The sequence below is a fragment of the Acanthochromis polyacanthus genome, chromosome 7 (assembly GCF_021347895.1).
Source record: "Acanthochromis polyacanthus isolate Apoly-LR-REF ecotype Palm Island chromosome 7, KAUST_Apoly_ChrSc, whole genome shotgun sequence".
Classification (NCBI taxonomy): Eukaryota; Metazoa; Chordata; class Actinopteri; family Pomacentridae; genus Acanthochromis; species Acanthochromis polyacanthus.
Genome location: NC_067119.1, coordinates 20267416 through 20284228, shown reverse-complemented (window position 1 = coordinate 20284228; position 16813 = coordinate 20267416). Strand labels below are relative to the sequence as shown.

Below are 16813 nucleotides of genomic sequence, written 5' to 3'. Positions count from 1 at the left end.
GCGTCTCCACCAGCTGATTTTCTTCTTGGTAGTCTTGGTTGGACCGTATTCCCATGACACAACAGTTGGAGAAGGAGTTGATTCAACAATGTCATCCCCTTTTTCAATGACCACATGCTCAGGTTGGCTTTTGGTCTCAATTTTTTCCCCCGTGACATGTCAGCCAGAGAGGAAGCCAGGCATTGGGCACTGAGGTCAATGCATGCCTGCCATGATGCAGCAGACGAGGAATGAGCTGGACTTTGGGTGTCGAAGTCCAGAATTTCCTTCCGTGATGCTATAAAGTCTATGGATTCTTCCAATGACGCAGCAGACAAGGACTGAGAAGAACGCTGGGGGTTCAAATCTGAGCATGTTGCAGACAAGGACCAAGCTGGACTGTGGGCGTTAAAGTCCATGCATTCTTCCCATGGCACCATAGACAAGGACAGAGAAGAACTTTGAGCATTTAAGTCTGTCTGTTCTTCTAATGATGCTGCAGACGAGAACTGAGCTGGACTATGAGCGTTGAAGCCTATAGCGTCCTTCCATGATGCTACGAAGTCTGCACGTTTTTCCCATGATGCAGTAGACAAAGACTGAGAAGGACTTTGTGCGTTGAAATCTACACGTTCTACCAATGACACAGGAGAAAGGGCAGGAGCTGGATGTTGGGTGTAGGAATCTGTGCGTTCTTTCCCTGATGAAGCAGACATGGAGGGAGATGTGTTTCTTACATGGTTTTCCATGTGTGTCAGTACTTCTCCAGCATTTGCAGAAGGGCTCTCAGGGATGCTAGGATCAAATTATGGATGCTCGAGAACATCTCTCGAGCTGTAATCCTCTTGCTTGCATCCAGGTTCAGCATGTTTTTGATGAGGCTCACCAGCATCTTCTGATCCCTGTGAAGTTCCTCACCTTGTTCCATGTATTGCTCAATCTCATCAAGAGACTTCAGTTTGATAGTCCTCGTCTCTGATGCATCGAAACCATACTCATGATACGTATCGTCTGGAGACTATATCTCCAGCATGGTGTTCTGTTGTCCTGTTTAAAGAAAAGACTTTCAGTGTACAGCCCTTGGTCCAGGATTTCATCAGGTGGCTGGCCTTGAGTTTCTATGATAAATTGAAGCATTTCGTACTCCGTTAAAGTTGGCACCCTAATATCAGCTCCGCCATGATTAGGCCCAAAGCCCACATATCGATAGACTCTTTGAATGGTACTCCAAGTAACATTTCTGGTGTGTTGTACCAGAGTGTCCCAAAACATGCACCCTGTTTCACCTCTGCAATGTGAAACAGAGGAAGATGACTAGCTGCATATTGTGGAAAGTATAAAAAACACTTTGTCTTTCATGAAGCCCAGTTTTTGAGTGAAATGTGTCCTTACTTACAAGCAAAACTGCAATATACTTTTAATTAAAAATTGTTGACTTTAGGTAGGTCTTACATAAGTGTTTTCTGACAAAAGTGAAACCTTTATGTTCTCCACTGAAAAAATCTAAAAGTAATCAAATGAAACTGTTGTAACTATATGTAACTATAGGTATCCAGCTGTCAAAAGAAAATTCTGTTTTTACAGTATTCAAACTTAAAACTGTTGAAGACACTATCTGAAAATACTCTCTTGTGCTCTTGGCCTACCAGAAGCTTGCTAAAATTATGCCAAGTTAGTATCAATTAAACCTACCTCTCAGCTTGAGTAACCAGCTTCACAGCTTAAGACTTAATTTCTCAGAATTATCTTACTAAACTTTTCATTGGTTTGTAGGATAGAGAATAAAAATGATTAAAAGTCAGTTGCTGCATGTGGTTCACTCAAAAAAAATTAATAATAAAAATACTGCAAATAAATGATCATTCTTGTAAGATTTTTACAGTATTAACGTATGTTATGGAAAAAATATGCCCTACTGTTAGAATTTGGCTTCATTTTTATGATGATTTATTACATTTATTTAATACATTTATTTCATTCCCCCTTTGAAGTGATGACAGGCTTCTCCTTTATGCTTTTGTATTTTATGTTTTCACAAATGGAGAACAGTAGGTCGGTTGCCCACTTTTGAAGTAAATCAAGCCAAATGTAATAATCTTGGTTATGTTTGTTGTACAATGTTAATTACGTACCCGTCCTCTGTTCAAGGGCAGGCTGTTGGCCCAAATCTCGCGAGATTTGGCTGCTCCGTGAGTTTAAGAACGGTTCTTCGGCAGTCAGCTCTGTCCAGTCGTATCGCACGGGAACTAAAATGGCGTCAGCTTCTGGTGAGTGAGGAATTAAGCTCGTTTATATTTATTTTGTACGATATTTTGTAAATTCGTTCGCAGTTAGGTAGTTTATTTTACTGTACACGAAAGTATGTCGGTTTCCCAGTTTATATTTAGTCCTATACCGTCGCACCGTGAACTCGGCTAGCGCTACGTCTGAGGCCTGGTCTTGTTAGCGCCCCGAGTCATTGCGGTATTTTCTAGCAGATGGGTATTTGTGTTTGCGCACGTTTAGGGTTACGTTAGATTATCATCCATAAAAAGTAATTTTAAATGTGTAAGTTAAGACGTCCTACGTGCGTTTGTTGCTTTGGCAGCGACATGTTTGTGCAATGAATGGCTTCTGTTGGTGGACGTTAGCTTTTTGTAGAATGGCGACTTGACGACTGCTCTGTGCAACGTGCTGCTCGCGCGCTAAACACGTATTGTTCGTATGTTGAGCCGTTAACAAACAAACTTTACCTTTCTTCGACAGATTACAGCTCCTACAATCAAACTGGTGGTCAACAGGGGTAAGACTCTTCATTCAACCTACCACAGAAACTTGAATGGAAATTTTAGATGTTGTAGTTTTGTAAGTATCGAACGAGTGACCTCAATTAAGCGAGCAAACGAAGTATAACGGAAAGGACGATGACAATGCCCATTGAAGGATTTTCATTTAAAAATAGACACCTCGCAGTCTAAATGTTTCACATGCAGATGTGAATATAGAAATATTTTGTATAAGTTATCATTGTATACCTATTACAGGTGAACACCAGTATTAAACTAGGGGTGCACAATACTGTCAAGTCGAACCAGGACCCTACTCTTCTAATGCAAAATCTTCGTTTTGTATTTTCACAGGTATGCCTCCTATGCAGCCCAGCCTTCACAAAATTATGGACAGTCGGCACAGGTGAGATTTACTGTAACAACAAAGTTGTTTGATTGTTGGGGATTGCTTTTTGCTCTACCTATGATTGTGTTATTTGCAAGTCGTGGCTGAATTAGTTAAGTTAATCAGTGTTATGGTGATAAACAGAAATTTATCTAAGTCCAATGTTGAAAATGGTACAACCGTAATTGGTAGCTAACTGTCTGAGTTCAGTAGTATGTGTGTTTGTTTGTTTGTTTTTACATTGAATTCAAAAATCTTTGAGTGTAAAATATTCCATTTGATGAGTTATTGATAGTTGTGCATTCTGCCTAACAACTAAAGTGTGTTCTCTCCTTTCAGCAAAGCTATGGCCAGCAGAATTATGGATCATACGCCCAGCCTGCTGCTGCTGACAGCAGTTACACCCAGTCAACACCTGCTGCTGGAGGCTACCCTCAGCAGCAGCAACAGTATGGCTCCTCATATGGCCAGCAAGCATCAGGTCAGTTATGAAGATAGGAGTGTTGTTCATTATTTTGAAGCCAGTCTACGTTGGACTGCATTGCACAAATTGTAGCATTTCCTTGATGGCAGTTTGTAGGTATTGATGGGTAAACTTGCAAATCTTACTGGTTTATACATACAGTAGCACAAAATGACTGACTTTTCTGCTGAGCTTTTCATTCACAGATGGACTCCTGAGTCTATATTAACTCAGTGCTGTCAGATTTTAGCTTTCTAAAACGTTTCTTGCTGTTGATGTGTTTCTACAGCTGGCTATCCTGCTGCCCAGTCTACTACACATAACTACTCACAGTCAGGCCAGGGGTATGGAGCCAGTGGTTATGACAGCACTCCTGCTGCTGCTGCTCCAGCTGCTTCCCAGTCTTATGGCTCTCAGCCAGGATATACTGCACAGTCTGCCTACCCCGGTTATGGCCAGCAGGCTGCCCCCACTGCACCTCAAAGGTAAATACCTCCTTGATTACGACTAAAAGAACAACTAAGTTCCGCAAGGACATGCTGATTGTTTATGTTGTGCTCTATCATTGTTTTGTCTCTATCAGTTACAATGCCAGCAGCCAGCCGACTAGTTACAACCAGAATAACTACTCCCAGCCAGCAGCATATGGTCAACAACAGCCTGGTTACCAGGGCCAACAGGCCGGCTACAACCAGCAGCAGGGCTACCAGCAGCAGGCACAGCAACAGCAACAGGCTCCTCCTGCTTACCCCCCTCAGGCCGCTGGTTCCTACGGGCAGCCAACTGCCAACCAGTACAGCCAGCAAGGTGGACCACCCAGTTACAACCAGTCCAGCCATTACAGTAAGCTTTACTTTTGTTCCTTTTTTTAAAACTTGTTTTTTTCTTTTTAATGCCACTTAAAATATGCTTTGAGGACTGTATGTGTTGATGTATTTGTGCTACTGTTTTGTAGATAATTACAGACAGGATGGCCAGGGTGGAGGTTCTGGTTACCCTGGCAGTGAATCCTCAAGGTACCCAGGGGTTGGGGAGAACAGGGGCCCAGGCAGGGACGGCTTTGACCGAGGTGGAATGATGCATCGTGGACGTGGAGGCATGGGGCGTGGTATGGGGTAAGTGTCTTTCCTTAGTATGCAAGTCTCACGTTGATTTTTGACTCTACAGGTGCTGTTGCCACTTGGGGCAGGGTGGAGACAAGTCAATTATGCAACTTTGTCTTCCCTTGCTATGGGAAGGATTTAGTCGTACTCAATGCTGATTTGTCAGCAATCATTGATAGTTAAATATAGATAATTAAATGTCTACCACCAATGATGGCATGTCTTGATGGCAACGCTGCTATCGGTTGTATCCATTCTCATCCAGCTTCTCTCAGCCCTGCCTCTTTTGGCCAAAGGTAAGCAACAAGGTTTGTTCTTTTTGTTCCAAGTTCACTGTGAACAGAGTCCTGTGCATAAATATTGAGGGTGAACAGCTTTTATGATAGGCCATCATTTGGTTGTGAGTCAGTATCAAAGGTTTTAGTAAAAACTGGGAAGTTTGTTGGGGAATGTGATAGCATCTTATTGCAGAAAGGGAATTCTTTAAAGAACGTTCAAGCTATTACAATCTCACCATCTCAATAAGAAGTTGCTTAAAGCCTACAGATTATTTTTCGTATATTTTGATGCTGGAGTCCTTAACTAAAACTTAGTCTATCCTGCAAGACCATATAACACAACATTGGTATTTTTAGAAATTTATAAAAAGTCACTGACCTCATGCAGTGCATTCAGTTTCCTTTCAAATACACATTGCTCATTCAAGTGCAATGTTTGGGTCAATATATTATATAATATATACAAAGGTTTTTCTTCATTTTACAAATTCATTTCATGTTTCAGAGTGTGGTTGGTTTTTGCAGGGCTGTCAATGACAATAAGGATTTGTCCTCATGTGATTGATTTTGAGGAATTAATAGCAAAATGAGAAATTGCACCGTTAAAAAGGGCAAGTCTGATCTGCTAATGGTACTGCAAAGCCTCAGTAATACATTGCTTTATCTACGGAGACAAGTAATTGAGGAAATATTCTTTTCTTAACATCAATCATTTTTTGTTTATAGATCGGACATTGGTCCTAAAAGATGACAATATATTTTATGTTCTGTTGTACTGGAAAGAGTTTTTGAATCTCTTTTAATGGGTTTTTGGTGTTTCAGTATGTAGCCAAATTAAAATGACTCAACAAAAAATGCATGATCAAAATACATTAGGAGCAAATTTGATAAAAAATTGTCGTGACTTTTTGAAAGCAATTGCACTGTTTTAAATAACCATATGTATTGGCAGCATTCTGTGGTGTCACTCCTTCTTTTTAATGTTGGAGGCAAAGAAAAGGAGTCACATGATTTTGCCATCTGTGACATGAGAAACACAACTTGATAAGATTTAAGGAGTGTTCTAGGTATTACATTAATGTAGATACTATTAGTCTGTGAATTTTGGTGTCGTTTGGTTCAGTTTAATATCAGAATGGTTACAAAAACGGCTTTCAGGTGCTTTATACTTTGTGGTATTGAAGGTCTGAAAATGTGTATTCCTCATGAGAATGAATTTTAAACTTAATTAAGCTGATCCTGGACGTAATTAAACTTGGTGGAGGTATAGGGCCCATTTACAGTCTCACTAAGTAAAGACTGTTACCTTCTTTGAAATGGCAAGCAAATTTTCAGTTTGTTTCCTATTCCTATATTGTCTTTTTAAATTGGTTTGACCAAACTCCAAATCAGATTCAATATTATTCAACTCCCTTGAAAGGAATTGAAGAGGTTATAAGTGTAAGGGTATTAAAGTGATCAGAAGTTGTACTGTACACTTGGTTTGATTTTAGGTTGGTTATTTTACATCTAAAACTAAGACATGAACAGATAAACAACATTGCTGAACGGCATATTTGGGTTGTCAGATATACAGAGGCAGTCCTCAATATGAAGAATGGTGACAGGTTTTCATTTTTAGCATTAGGCTTGGGGAAGCTTTATGTCCCCAAATCTTTTATTCAGAACAGCACATGGCGTAGTCAAGTGTTCTTTTTAAATTTTCCAGCAATTATCTTTTCTGATTTACCAGTCTCAGTCTTTTTAGAACAGAGTTTTGCATGACTTGGTCTCTTTGGTTTTTGGTGCAGCAAATACATGCAGAGAAAGAAGCACATTGATATGTCAGTGAATTTCATACAATATGGGACTCTAATCAAGCACTGTGCAGTGGTAAATAAGTCATTAATAGGAAAACAATCAAGTATATTTTTTATACTCAGCCATAGCACAGGTTAAAATTAAACAGTTAAAGTTTAATTTTAAACTAGTTTTAGCTTTGCACAGGTATATTTGTGTGATGTGGGGGGAGGTGGGGGGGCACATTGTCATTTTGAAATGTTTTAAATTGTTTTTGTGGTTTGGAATACAAATGTTTGATCACTTTCTTTTGAGCACTTTTTAACATGCTTTGTCACATTTATACCGTACAGGTAACAGTGAGAGCCATTTAAAACCATCTATTCTCTAAAAAGTATCTGTACTCAGTACAGAGCCGCCAGCTTAAGCAACAGGAGGGAGCTTAAACAAAGATTCGAGGTCTGCCTTTTTTCAAGAACTGAGGATGGTGGTTTTTATAAGCATGATGGGTATATTAAGTGACCGAGTGTTTGTTTTTAATTTAAAGTAACCTTGGTAAACACTGTCAATGTTCTTTTTGGTGTTATCTTAAAAAATGTATAATTGTATTTTTTTTGTATTTGTTTTATTATTCGGTAAATGTGATCACCCAGTTCTTGTGAAATTTCAGATGCATTGTATCTATTTTTATACCAGTGCATACCTGTTTTAGCTGTAACTTTCCCTAGAAGTAATGTTGTCGGGGTCGTGGCTTGTTTCTGGGTACAACTATTTATGCCATCAATGCATCTGAAATCTATTTATTTGTGTACAAATGTTTGGGTTGTTGTCACGTTTTTAAAGGGCAGTGAAAATATGTTAGTAGTTAATATTTTTTCACAAATGTATATCCACTACTGAAAACTGTCACTGAAGTTGTACTGAGCTAGCTAAGAAATGGCACATAGTTAATACACTAATCCCCTCGAGTAGAATGTGTATTTATAGTTTTGGGAAATTTTTTCTTTACAATTTTTTTTCAAACTGCTGTCCGGCTAGTTAGAATGTTTTGATTACTCCCTCAATCAAGCCACTTTGCTCGAGCCATGGAAGTGGCTGTTAAAGGGAAGTCGCCTTCATATCTCCATTTATTCCCCCATAGCAGCGCTGGAGACAGAGGTGGCTTCAATAAGCCTGGTGGTAAGTTAACGAGTATTACACTGGTTAGTCCTTTCAAAGCCTTAAACTTTTTGAGCAAATATGCTTCGAGTATTGATGTGTCTTACATTGTGGTATGCAAAATTTATCTACGTGAACACATCTGAAAATATTGGGGATTTTTTTCAATGCCTGAGACCATTTTCTCTGGGATACTTGGAGTAATTCAGTCACTGCTTATGGTTTGACAATGAGTTTTTGACAGGTTAATGACAAATTTCCACTCAAATGTGTTTCACTGTTTTAACAAATCTGAGTTGAATTCCTGGGTTTTTTTGAGGATTTCTTACTGGTCTTAGAGGCTTTTCAAATGACACACAATTATTTGCCAAAGGGTCTGAGGTGTTCCATTTTCAATTCAATATATCACTTGTGGGAAATGTGGTGTACCATATGGTGCCATTTTCAACTTCCCAATATGGCTGATGCGTCTATAAAGGAGTGTCTGGATTATCTTTTGTAGTACTCCTCAGGTGTTGCGTACTGTACTTCAGTTCCACACACTGACTTTTCTCAATCTGTTTCTTTTCCCCCCGACTGATGGACTACAGGACCTATGAACAGTGACAACGAGCGTGAAATGGGTGAGTAGAAACTCATTAAACCCCTTACTGCTACTTGATATTGGTGGGTAGTGTATACGGAACCTCACTAGAAGTAATACTAGGCAAAGTTCCTTGTCTCCTGGGTGTTTACTGTTGTTGTTTGTTTGTTTTTTTTAAATGGCTTTCTTGTAGGACGCCCAGAAGAGCAGGATGACTCTGAGAACAGCACGATTTACATCACCGGGCTGACTGAGAAGGCGAACCTGGAGGAAATGGCTGAGTTTTTCAAACACGTTGGCCCAATTAGGGTAAGAATAGCTCCCCCACTCTAAATGTTGATTTTAGCATAGCTATTGTGGAAGCTGAACACACTCTATGTTGTGTATTAAGATGAACCGCAGACTTGGCCAGCCCGCCATTAACATATACACAGACAAGGACACAGGAAAGCCGAAAGGAGATGCCACTCTTTCTTATGAGGAGCCTATCTGTGCCAAAGCAGCTGTGGAGCATTTTGATGGTATGTTTACTGATTGCATATCACACCTAAAAGGAATCTCAGATACTGTTCTCAAAATACCTGTTATAAAGTATCTGACAAATATAACTCTATTATTATGTTTTTAATCTTTATATTTTTACTTGTAGGTAAAGAGTTCCAAGGCCGAAGGCTTAAAGTGTCCATGGCACGTCGAAAGCCAATGATGGGTGGAATGAGAGGCGGCATGCCCATGCGGGATGGCATGATGGGCCGTGGAGGTAAATATCAGCGGAATATGTTGGTGTTGGACTATCTGAGAGCATCTTCCCACTTATCTTTTCACTGGAAGTTGCTTATGATATTTGGAACCCTTCAAACCTTTTCCTCAAGTTTCTGTGAAATGTCTAAGTACAGATTCAGTAAAAGTAGAATACCATGCTTTCTAAACTATAAGCCGCTACTTTTTCCACACACTTTGAGCCCTGCGGCTTATACAACATTGCGGTTAATGTACAGATTTTTACGGGTGAGCTTCATGCGGCCAATACATTTAACCTCGTCATATCAGACAAATGAAACTGTTTGAATTAAATCAAACCAAACGCACTCACACCGACCTGCCAACCTGTACGCATTTTGCGTAGCAGGTACGCAATTTGACATCAAAGTACGCTGGTACGCTCCGCAAATATGTACTGTTAATAACGTTACTTTCACGTTGAAAATACGATGTCATATCGGGGAAATAAGCACCAAGTTTTTTTTTCCTATCGACATGAACGCGAGCTGTGTGTTTGTGTGTGTGAGATTAAGTGGTACTAAAAATATTTTGCCAAGGTTGGCAGTTCTGCTCCCACTAAATTCTTCAAATTTGTCATTTTGCGCTTCATGCTCACACCCTCATCATGGAAAACACTCGAAGAAATGCATATGATGCAGCTTTAACTTAAAAGGCAATCGATCTGCCTCTCGAAGAAGGAAATAGAGCTGCTGCACGTAAGCTTGACATCAATGAATCGATGGTGAGACGTTGGAATCAGCAGCATGAACTGACTCGATGCATTTTACTGCCGTGTTACAGACACTGTTGGGGGGGAAAAAAAACATTTATTTAATTAAATGTTAAAGAAAATCTTTCTGTGTAAATACCCGATGTTAAAATGTGGACACCTGCAGTTTATCGACAAGTGCGGCCTACATATGTCCAAAAAAAAAAACTTTTTAAATTTGGTGGGTGCGGCTTATATTCAGGTGCGCTTAATAGTCTGGAAAATACAGTAATATGTTAAGACTGCTCAGTCTTGCTTCAGATGACAGACTTGCAGCTGAAGCGGGTCTGCTCTTCTGAACTACATATCTGTTGTAGATTGCTTTAAAAATAGGGAAGTTGTCCTTTTGCAGTCACACATTTGAAAAGATGTGTAATTTCCTTGTCTCATCAGGTATGATGGGCCGTGGAGGAGACCGTGGTGGGTTTGTCCCGCGTGGTGGTCCTCGTGGTATGGGCAGAGGTGGACCCACAGGAGGCAACATGCAGCAGAGAGCAGGAGACTGGGAGTGTCCTAATCCGTATGTGTTACATCATGGCACAGTGTCTTTTGGATGCTTTGTTTGTGTCTCAGAAGTTTGTAGTTTACGTTACGGTCGTGTGTTTCTAGGGGTTGTGGCAACCAGAACTTTGCCTGGAGGATGGAGTGCAATCAGTGCAAAGCTCCCAAACCAGAAGGGTTAGGTGGCGGCCCTCCTTTCCCCATGGGAGGTGACCGGGGCAGAGGTGGAATGGGAATGCGTGGAGGCCGAGGTATGGACCGCGGCGGGCCAGCAGGAGCTGGAGGTCCAGGAGGCCCTGGAGGTTTCCGTGGAGGCTGGGGAGGCGACCGTGGGGGATTCAGAGGACGTGGTGGAATGGATCGGGGAGGCTTCCGTGGGGCTGGACGTGGAGGACCACCGATGGACCGGATGGGTGGCAGAGGTGGAAGAGGAATGGGACCACCAGGTGGCAAGATGGATATGAGGTAGGGTTTAGACTATCAGCAGTCAAATCTTGCAGTTAACTTATTTCAAGACTCCTTGTCAACTACACGAATGTCTAAAAGATCATAGAAAAGTCAGCAAATGCAAATCCATGGCAGAACTGTTATCGGTATTTGAGTCAGTTTATACTGATCAGCCATATGTTCTCTTGTCTTTAGGGACCATCGCCAGGAGCGCAGAGACCGACCTTACTGAAGGAAAACTTCTTGATCGTTCCTCTTGTGGAATTCAATTTTTAAAAAGAAAATTTTTAATTTATGATTCCATTTTTCGATGGTCATAGATCTGCTTTCGTACATCCTGTGCAGTTACATTCAACTCGCATTTCCATTTTTGTATTTTAGTTTTTTTAGTTGCTCACTTGTATGCTGCATCTTGTATTGTGCATGTTTTTTTTTAAATATGCAGTTTAGTTTGACATTGTATTGTAAAATGCAATATTTTTCATGCGTTAACATACTTTCCTCCCCTTCCCACAACTTACCATTGTATGAAGATAAACTTGGAAAATAAAATTTTACCAATTTCATGTTTGAGATGTTTGCTTTACTCAACTTTTATTACAAATTATACAGCGAAAGCTGGAACAGAGTCATAAATGCAGCCTCTAAAATGTGTTCTAACACTTAAAGTGAACTGAGAATTTGCGGTGTTAAAGTGATGTTACTTGGAGACTATAAATTGTCCTGCAGATTGCGTAGAGGGGTTTCATGAGTCACACAGGGCAGTTTTTAGTAAGTGGAGATGATGAAAGCAGTTATTGCCTTCACATGACTCGGTCAGCAGGATGTTTGCTCCACCGCAGATGGTGATTTAGCTCTCCTGAAGACACATTGTCTCATCTGTGAGGAATATTAAATGTCATCTATGTCTGCAGGCAAAGGTGAGGACACATTGGGCATTATGTTGCTTTGGCTTAAAGCCCTGGAGTCAAAGATTTCTTTCCAAAAGAATCTTGGCTTGCTTTTGTTGAGTACCTATAAACATTATTTTTGTTCTGTCCTTTTTACGCAAGTTGAAAAGAAGATCAGGGGGGCTTTTTGAGTACATTGGCTCTGTCCTGGAATAGTTCTCTCTTGTTGTGCTTTTTCTTTTACTGTGTATTTGTCTGTAGATGGAACACATCTGCAGCCCTAAACTGCCTCTGCTGTTACATTACTGGCCAATAGGTGGTGCAGTTTGTAAAACTTGAAGTACTGCAGCTCTGATTCAGATTATTCATTCTGACGTCAAATATGTTTTACACAGTTGGGACTGGCGTGATGAAATTGCAATATAATACAGGACCTGAAAATTGCTGACTTAATTTTTGATTTAGTCAATTCATTTAAGATGTGAAAATTAATTCTCTGCCTTTTTAGTGTTGCCAAGCTGCAAAGACAAAACAGCTGATCTGTAAAGTGGTGAAAAGCACCTTTGTGTTTGGATAGCACCAATACATTTTGTCTCCATATGAAGCTCAACAGTATGGCTCTATAAGGACATCAAGCTGAATTAAGCAGCATTATTAGTCACAGATGTCCATCACTGGCATTTTTTAAAAACATCTGTCAAACATATGGCTATCAAGACTCTTACGATTAAATTTTTTATACACCTACTTATGTTGCCACTTGATTGTCCTGCCTGTGGGATTCTGATGTCACCATTTAACATGGGATTTATTTAAACACTTTCAAACATGCGTTTAAAAAAAAATAAAAAATCCAAACCACGTTTATCCCTTGTGTTGTCCTGGAGTTCAAAATTGGCCTGTTTTAGAATTTGAAAATGTGGGGAAAAAAATATCTATTTTCACAGTGAACCTTCTGATGTCCACATTTTCAACATTTTTGGGAAATCTTTGAACATTTTTTGGTGGAAAAAAAGAAATGTTAAAAATGTTTCTTAAGAACGTTCACAAAAAATCAACCAAAATCCAGTGAAATTTGTTGGATTTTGGTAGGTTTTTTTTGTGAATGTTCTTAAAGAAAATAAAGTTTTACATATGTATATATATACATATATGTATGTATGTATAATCATTTTAAATATTTTTAGGGTTTTTTGGGAAAGATTTTTCTCATTTTTTTGAAAATATTTACAAAGATTTTCTTGCTACATTTGGGGGATTTTTTTAGGGAAATCTTTAAGGAATCATTGGAATTTTCTTCCTGAAGGTTTTGCAAATTTTCAGAAATTTTGGGAGTTCTTTTGCTAATTTTTTTTCAGACAAGGAAACAATTTTTCGGTGCCTGTAAATGAGGACAACAGGAGGGTTAAACTCTCCTGAAGCAGGACACAAACTCTATTGAACCCCAGCTGCCCTGTTTTTCCTGCTGACCTCCCTGTAGAGGGAAAAACAAGACTGATCTCCTCTTTGATTACAAATGTCTGAAAGGTTGTTTTCTCACTCACAGGTTTGTACATTAGAGGAGCTCTGACCTCAGTTCTGTTATTGATGAGACAAAGTATTCAAGGCTCATGTCTCTGTGTTTTAAAAAAAAATACTTGAACCACTCAAAGTTGTCCCCTGATGCAATCCGGCCACAGCTGACATCTTGAAGTGCTTCTCATTGGCTGTGGCCAGTTGCTCATGTGGATTAATAGAGTGTTAAATTCTCTCTCTCTCTCTCTCTCTTTACTGACAGAAAAGCTGATTCATCCCGGCCCAGAAAATGATCTCACCAACCCCCACCTTCTCCCTCTTTCTCTCTCTCTCTCTCTCTCTCTCCTCCACCCCCTCTCTTCATCCATCCATCCCTCCCTTCCTTTTTTTCTCTCTCTTAAACAGACACATTCCTCTTTTTAAATGAAAACAAGCCCTCCTTCTTGGCAGCGGGCTTTGCCTAAATTCAAACAATCACACTTGAGGAGAGAACACGAGCTGCTCCAATAGAGGACGGCCCACGATTGTTAAAGGGGAAAGGAGATGGTGGGGAAAAAATGGAAGACCCAAATAGAAATATTTGAAGCTTGTAGAGGAAGCAATTACTGATGCACACAATACTAGATTCACAGCAGCTTCTAATTCAAATGTTGGAGGTGAAGCTTCTTTTTTATTAACATCTGCTGCTGCCTTTAAAATCTGAGCACGTTTCACTGATGTTTTAAATTTCTAACAAAGTTCAAACAAACCATTAATGCTGAACTAGAAAGTCATTAATCCTCAACATTTTCAAAACCAAAGTGTGAAGATTTCTGTCATGTAAGCGATGGTGGTGTTTAGTGTGAAATATTAAACAGGAGTTTAGTGGAATTAACTTATATTTTCTTGTCGAAGTTATTTCAGCCTGAACTTTATTTCATTTTCACATAACATAGTAACATTACCTGCCTGATTTGAGGTCTTTTGACTTAAAATGATGAATCTTGAGCTGGAAGTTGGTCAATTAATTAAATCAAGATTATAAAAGGAAAAAACTGAAATGCTGTCAAACCTCCTGCCATGCATTAAAACCTGCCTGGCACTTGTCTTTTGCAGCTTTCAAAACATAATTACAGTGAAAACCTGCAATGCGATATCTAGGATGTATTACATTTTGGTTATTTCTTTGTATAATAATGAAAACCGCATACCACAAGGAAGCTTAGCACTGAATTCAGTCTCTGCTCCTGTACATTTGTTTTAAATCAGCGTAACTGGAAGCAGCGTCACATGTCTGAGGTATAAAATGGTTTCAGTGCGTGCAGCTGATCTTCACGTAATAAAGAACTGACTCCTTAAATTAGGGAAATATAAAAAAGAGTAGCATTGTCTGAGACTCTACACAGTTGATTGAGTTTAATATGTTTGGTTGACTGAACATGATCAGTTGACTCAGCTAGTTTACATGTCAAAACTCTTAAAATAACGGTAAATTATTTGCTAAAACAAAAGAACTTGTGCTCTTAAGTAGTACAAACTTAATATAATATACAGTGTAGGTTTTATTGGAAAAATTGGGAATAATTTTGAGCATCAAACACTTCATTGTCTGTATTCTGGTGACTTTTTATGCTTCGATTGTTGACTTTTATGCATCAACTGATAGCAGAAATGTCAGGAAAAGACAAGTCATGCAACAGGTTAAAATATAATAGAACATATATAAAGCTAATTATGGTTTCCCACACGAGATTCAATGTTTGTACGAAAACAATTTATATTTTTCAGAGTTAATAAAATTAGAAGAGAAAAGACATGATGGTGTTATAACAGCTAGAGTTAAGATGAATCTTCTGTTTTTGTTGTGAGGACAAACATTCCAAACAATGAGTTGGACATTTACCCTCCATGAAACATGTATATGGCCTTTGGGGTATCATTCCTGTATTTTTAGATGAACCAGAGAAAGAATGATAAAACATTTCCCTGAGTTAATACAACACTAAGTTTAACTCCCTATCACAGAGCCTCCTGAATGAGCTCCACTGTGCTGCTCCCACTACCAGCAGCCCTGTTATCTTCGACTGTTGGTGACACACACTTTCGATCATACACTCTGCAGATCATGTGCTCCTGAATTGGCTGCTTTGTACTGTACTCCTGTTTACAGCCCATGTGCCCAGACTTGATTACTGACTATCACACTATCACCCGGTTTAATCCCCAATCTCCTCCTGTCTCTGGGTTTACAGCTCCTGTCCTCACTCCTGTTAGATCTTTGATTTGTGCTGTGTTCCTCCTACAAAACAACAATCACACAGCTGTTGCAAAACTTGTTTCAGACAAGCCTGTCAGAGCTTAACGGAGTTTCCTGCTCATCTTATCCTTTAATAGTTGCTCAGATTATACAGTTGGGAGGGAAGCTATTGTGTCAGTGAGAGATGCAATCTCTTCATACTAAAATTCAAGCTTTAATTTGTGTCTTTAGGCTGTTTGGTGAAGAGGCTGCACAAACACTTCATTATGGAAAGAGCTTATGTGTTAACTCAAATGAAAAATCCTAAAAATGTGTTTGTCATTTTCTTACAGGGTGTACAAAGCAGCATGAACTGCAGTCAGTGTGCAACGGCACTGTGAGCGCAGAAAAGCAACAAACTGTCTGACGTTTGTATCGACTATTTGACATATATTAACAATTTTGAGCTATTTATTAGTTTACTTAAGCAAGCAGGTTTATTAATATAGAATGTTGTCATAAACAGAGCTTTATTTAAAATAAATATAGGCATAATACACACATTATACATGATTATATATGAAAAGTAAAACATGTACAGGATAAACTTTGTTAAATTACATAAATTCAGACAAGTTGAATAAAGTCTACACACAGATTTGATACTCTATTTTAAACCAAACGATGAAAATAAAAATGTGAAGTATAAATAATGCAGACCATTTTAATAAAAATCCCTGCAGTTCAGGCCACATTTCAGTGAATAAAACTGAATAATTAAAATCTGATTAATACCAATCTGTCATTTTTTAGCTTGCTTTTAAATATGTCTACAGCTGGGGCATTGCTAACATTTTACATATGCTTTAACTACATTTTTAAGAGGCAAATACTGCACTTTTCACTTATCTTGTAGGAGTTTTATTTATTAATTCAACCTTTATTTATACTGTGAACACACTGGGGTGTGAAGGCCTCCTTTGCAATATCACAATATAAACAAAAAAAATATGGCCACACTAAGAAGAAAAATATACTTTAAACAATAAACCATTCTGGACAATTAGAGATACAAATCAAGACAATAAGATATTTATGCGTGGTCTGCTGTTTACTGGGGTATTTATGGTCCTGAGGTTTTGTTTCCAGCACCGATCATTAAAATCTGGCCCTGTTGCACCCCCACAGCAGACTTGGTGAACATGGGGTTAAGTTTTC

At 39.1% G+C, this 16813-nt stretch overlaps 1 protein-coding gene across 2 annotated transcripts; it reads left to right on the top strand.

Annotated features, from left to right (window-relative positions):
- Nucleotides 1-2148: 2148 nt before the first annotated feature.
- ewsr1b (EWS RNA-binding protein 1b) lies at nt 2149-11541 on the top strand. Of its 2 annotated transcripts, none has more exons than XM_022198959.2 (15): nt 2149-2246; nt 2725-2761; nt 3099-3150; nt 3472-3613; nt 3885-4080; nt 4179-4438; nt 4551-4710; nt 7900-7934; nt 8504-8536; nt 8690-8805; nt 8888-9017; nt 9146-9256; nt 10421-10547; nt 10637-10993; nt 11171-11541. In XM_022198959.2, exons 1-15 carry the CDS (start codon nt 2231-2233, stop codon nt 11205-11207), a joined length of 1809 nt encoding a protein of 602 aa, XP_022054651.1. In that variant the 5' UTR covers nt 2149-2230; the 3' UTR covers nt 11208-11541. The 2 variants fall into 2 exon arrangements, with proteins under 2 accessions (XP_022054651.1, XP_022054645.1); XM_022198953.2 differs by having other exon boundaries at nt 7897-7934.
- Nucleotides 11542-16813: the final 5272 nt, after the last annotated feature.

Excerpts from the sequence above, each read along its gene's own strand:
- ewsr1b (XM_022198953.2), top strand. Across the intron at positions 4,439-4,550 it reads CAACCAGTCCAGCCATTACA|ATAATTACAGACAGGATGGC; the intron begins GTAAGCTTTACT and ends ACTGTTTTGTAG. Across the intron at positions 7,935-8,503 it reads TGGCTTCAATAAGCCTGGTG|GACCTATGAACAGTGACAAC; the intron begins GTAAGTTAACGA and ends GATGGACTACAG.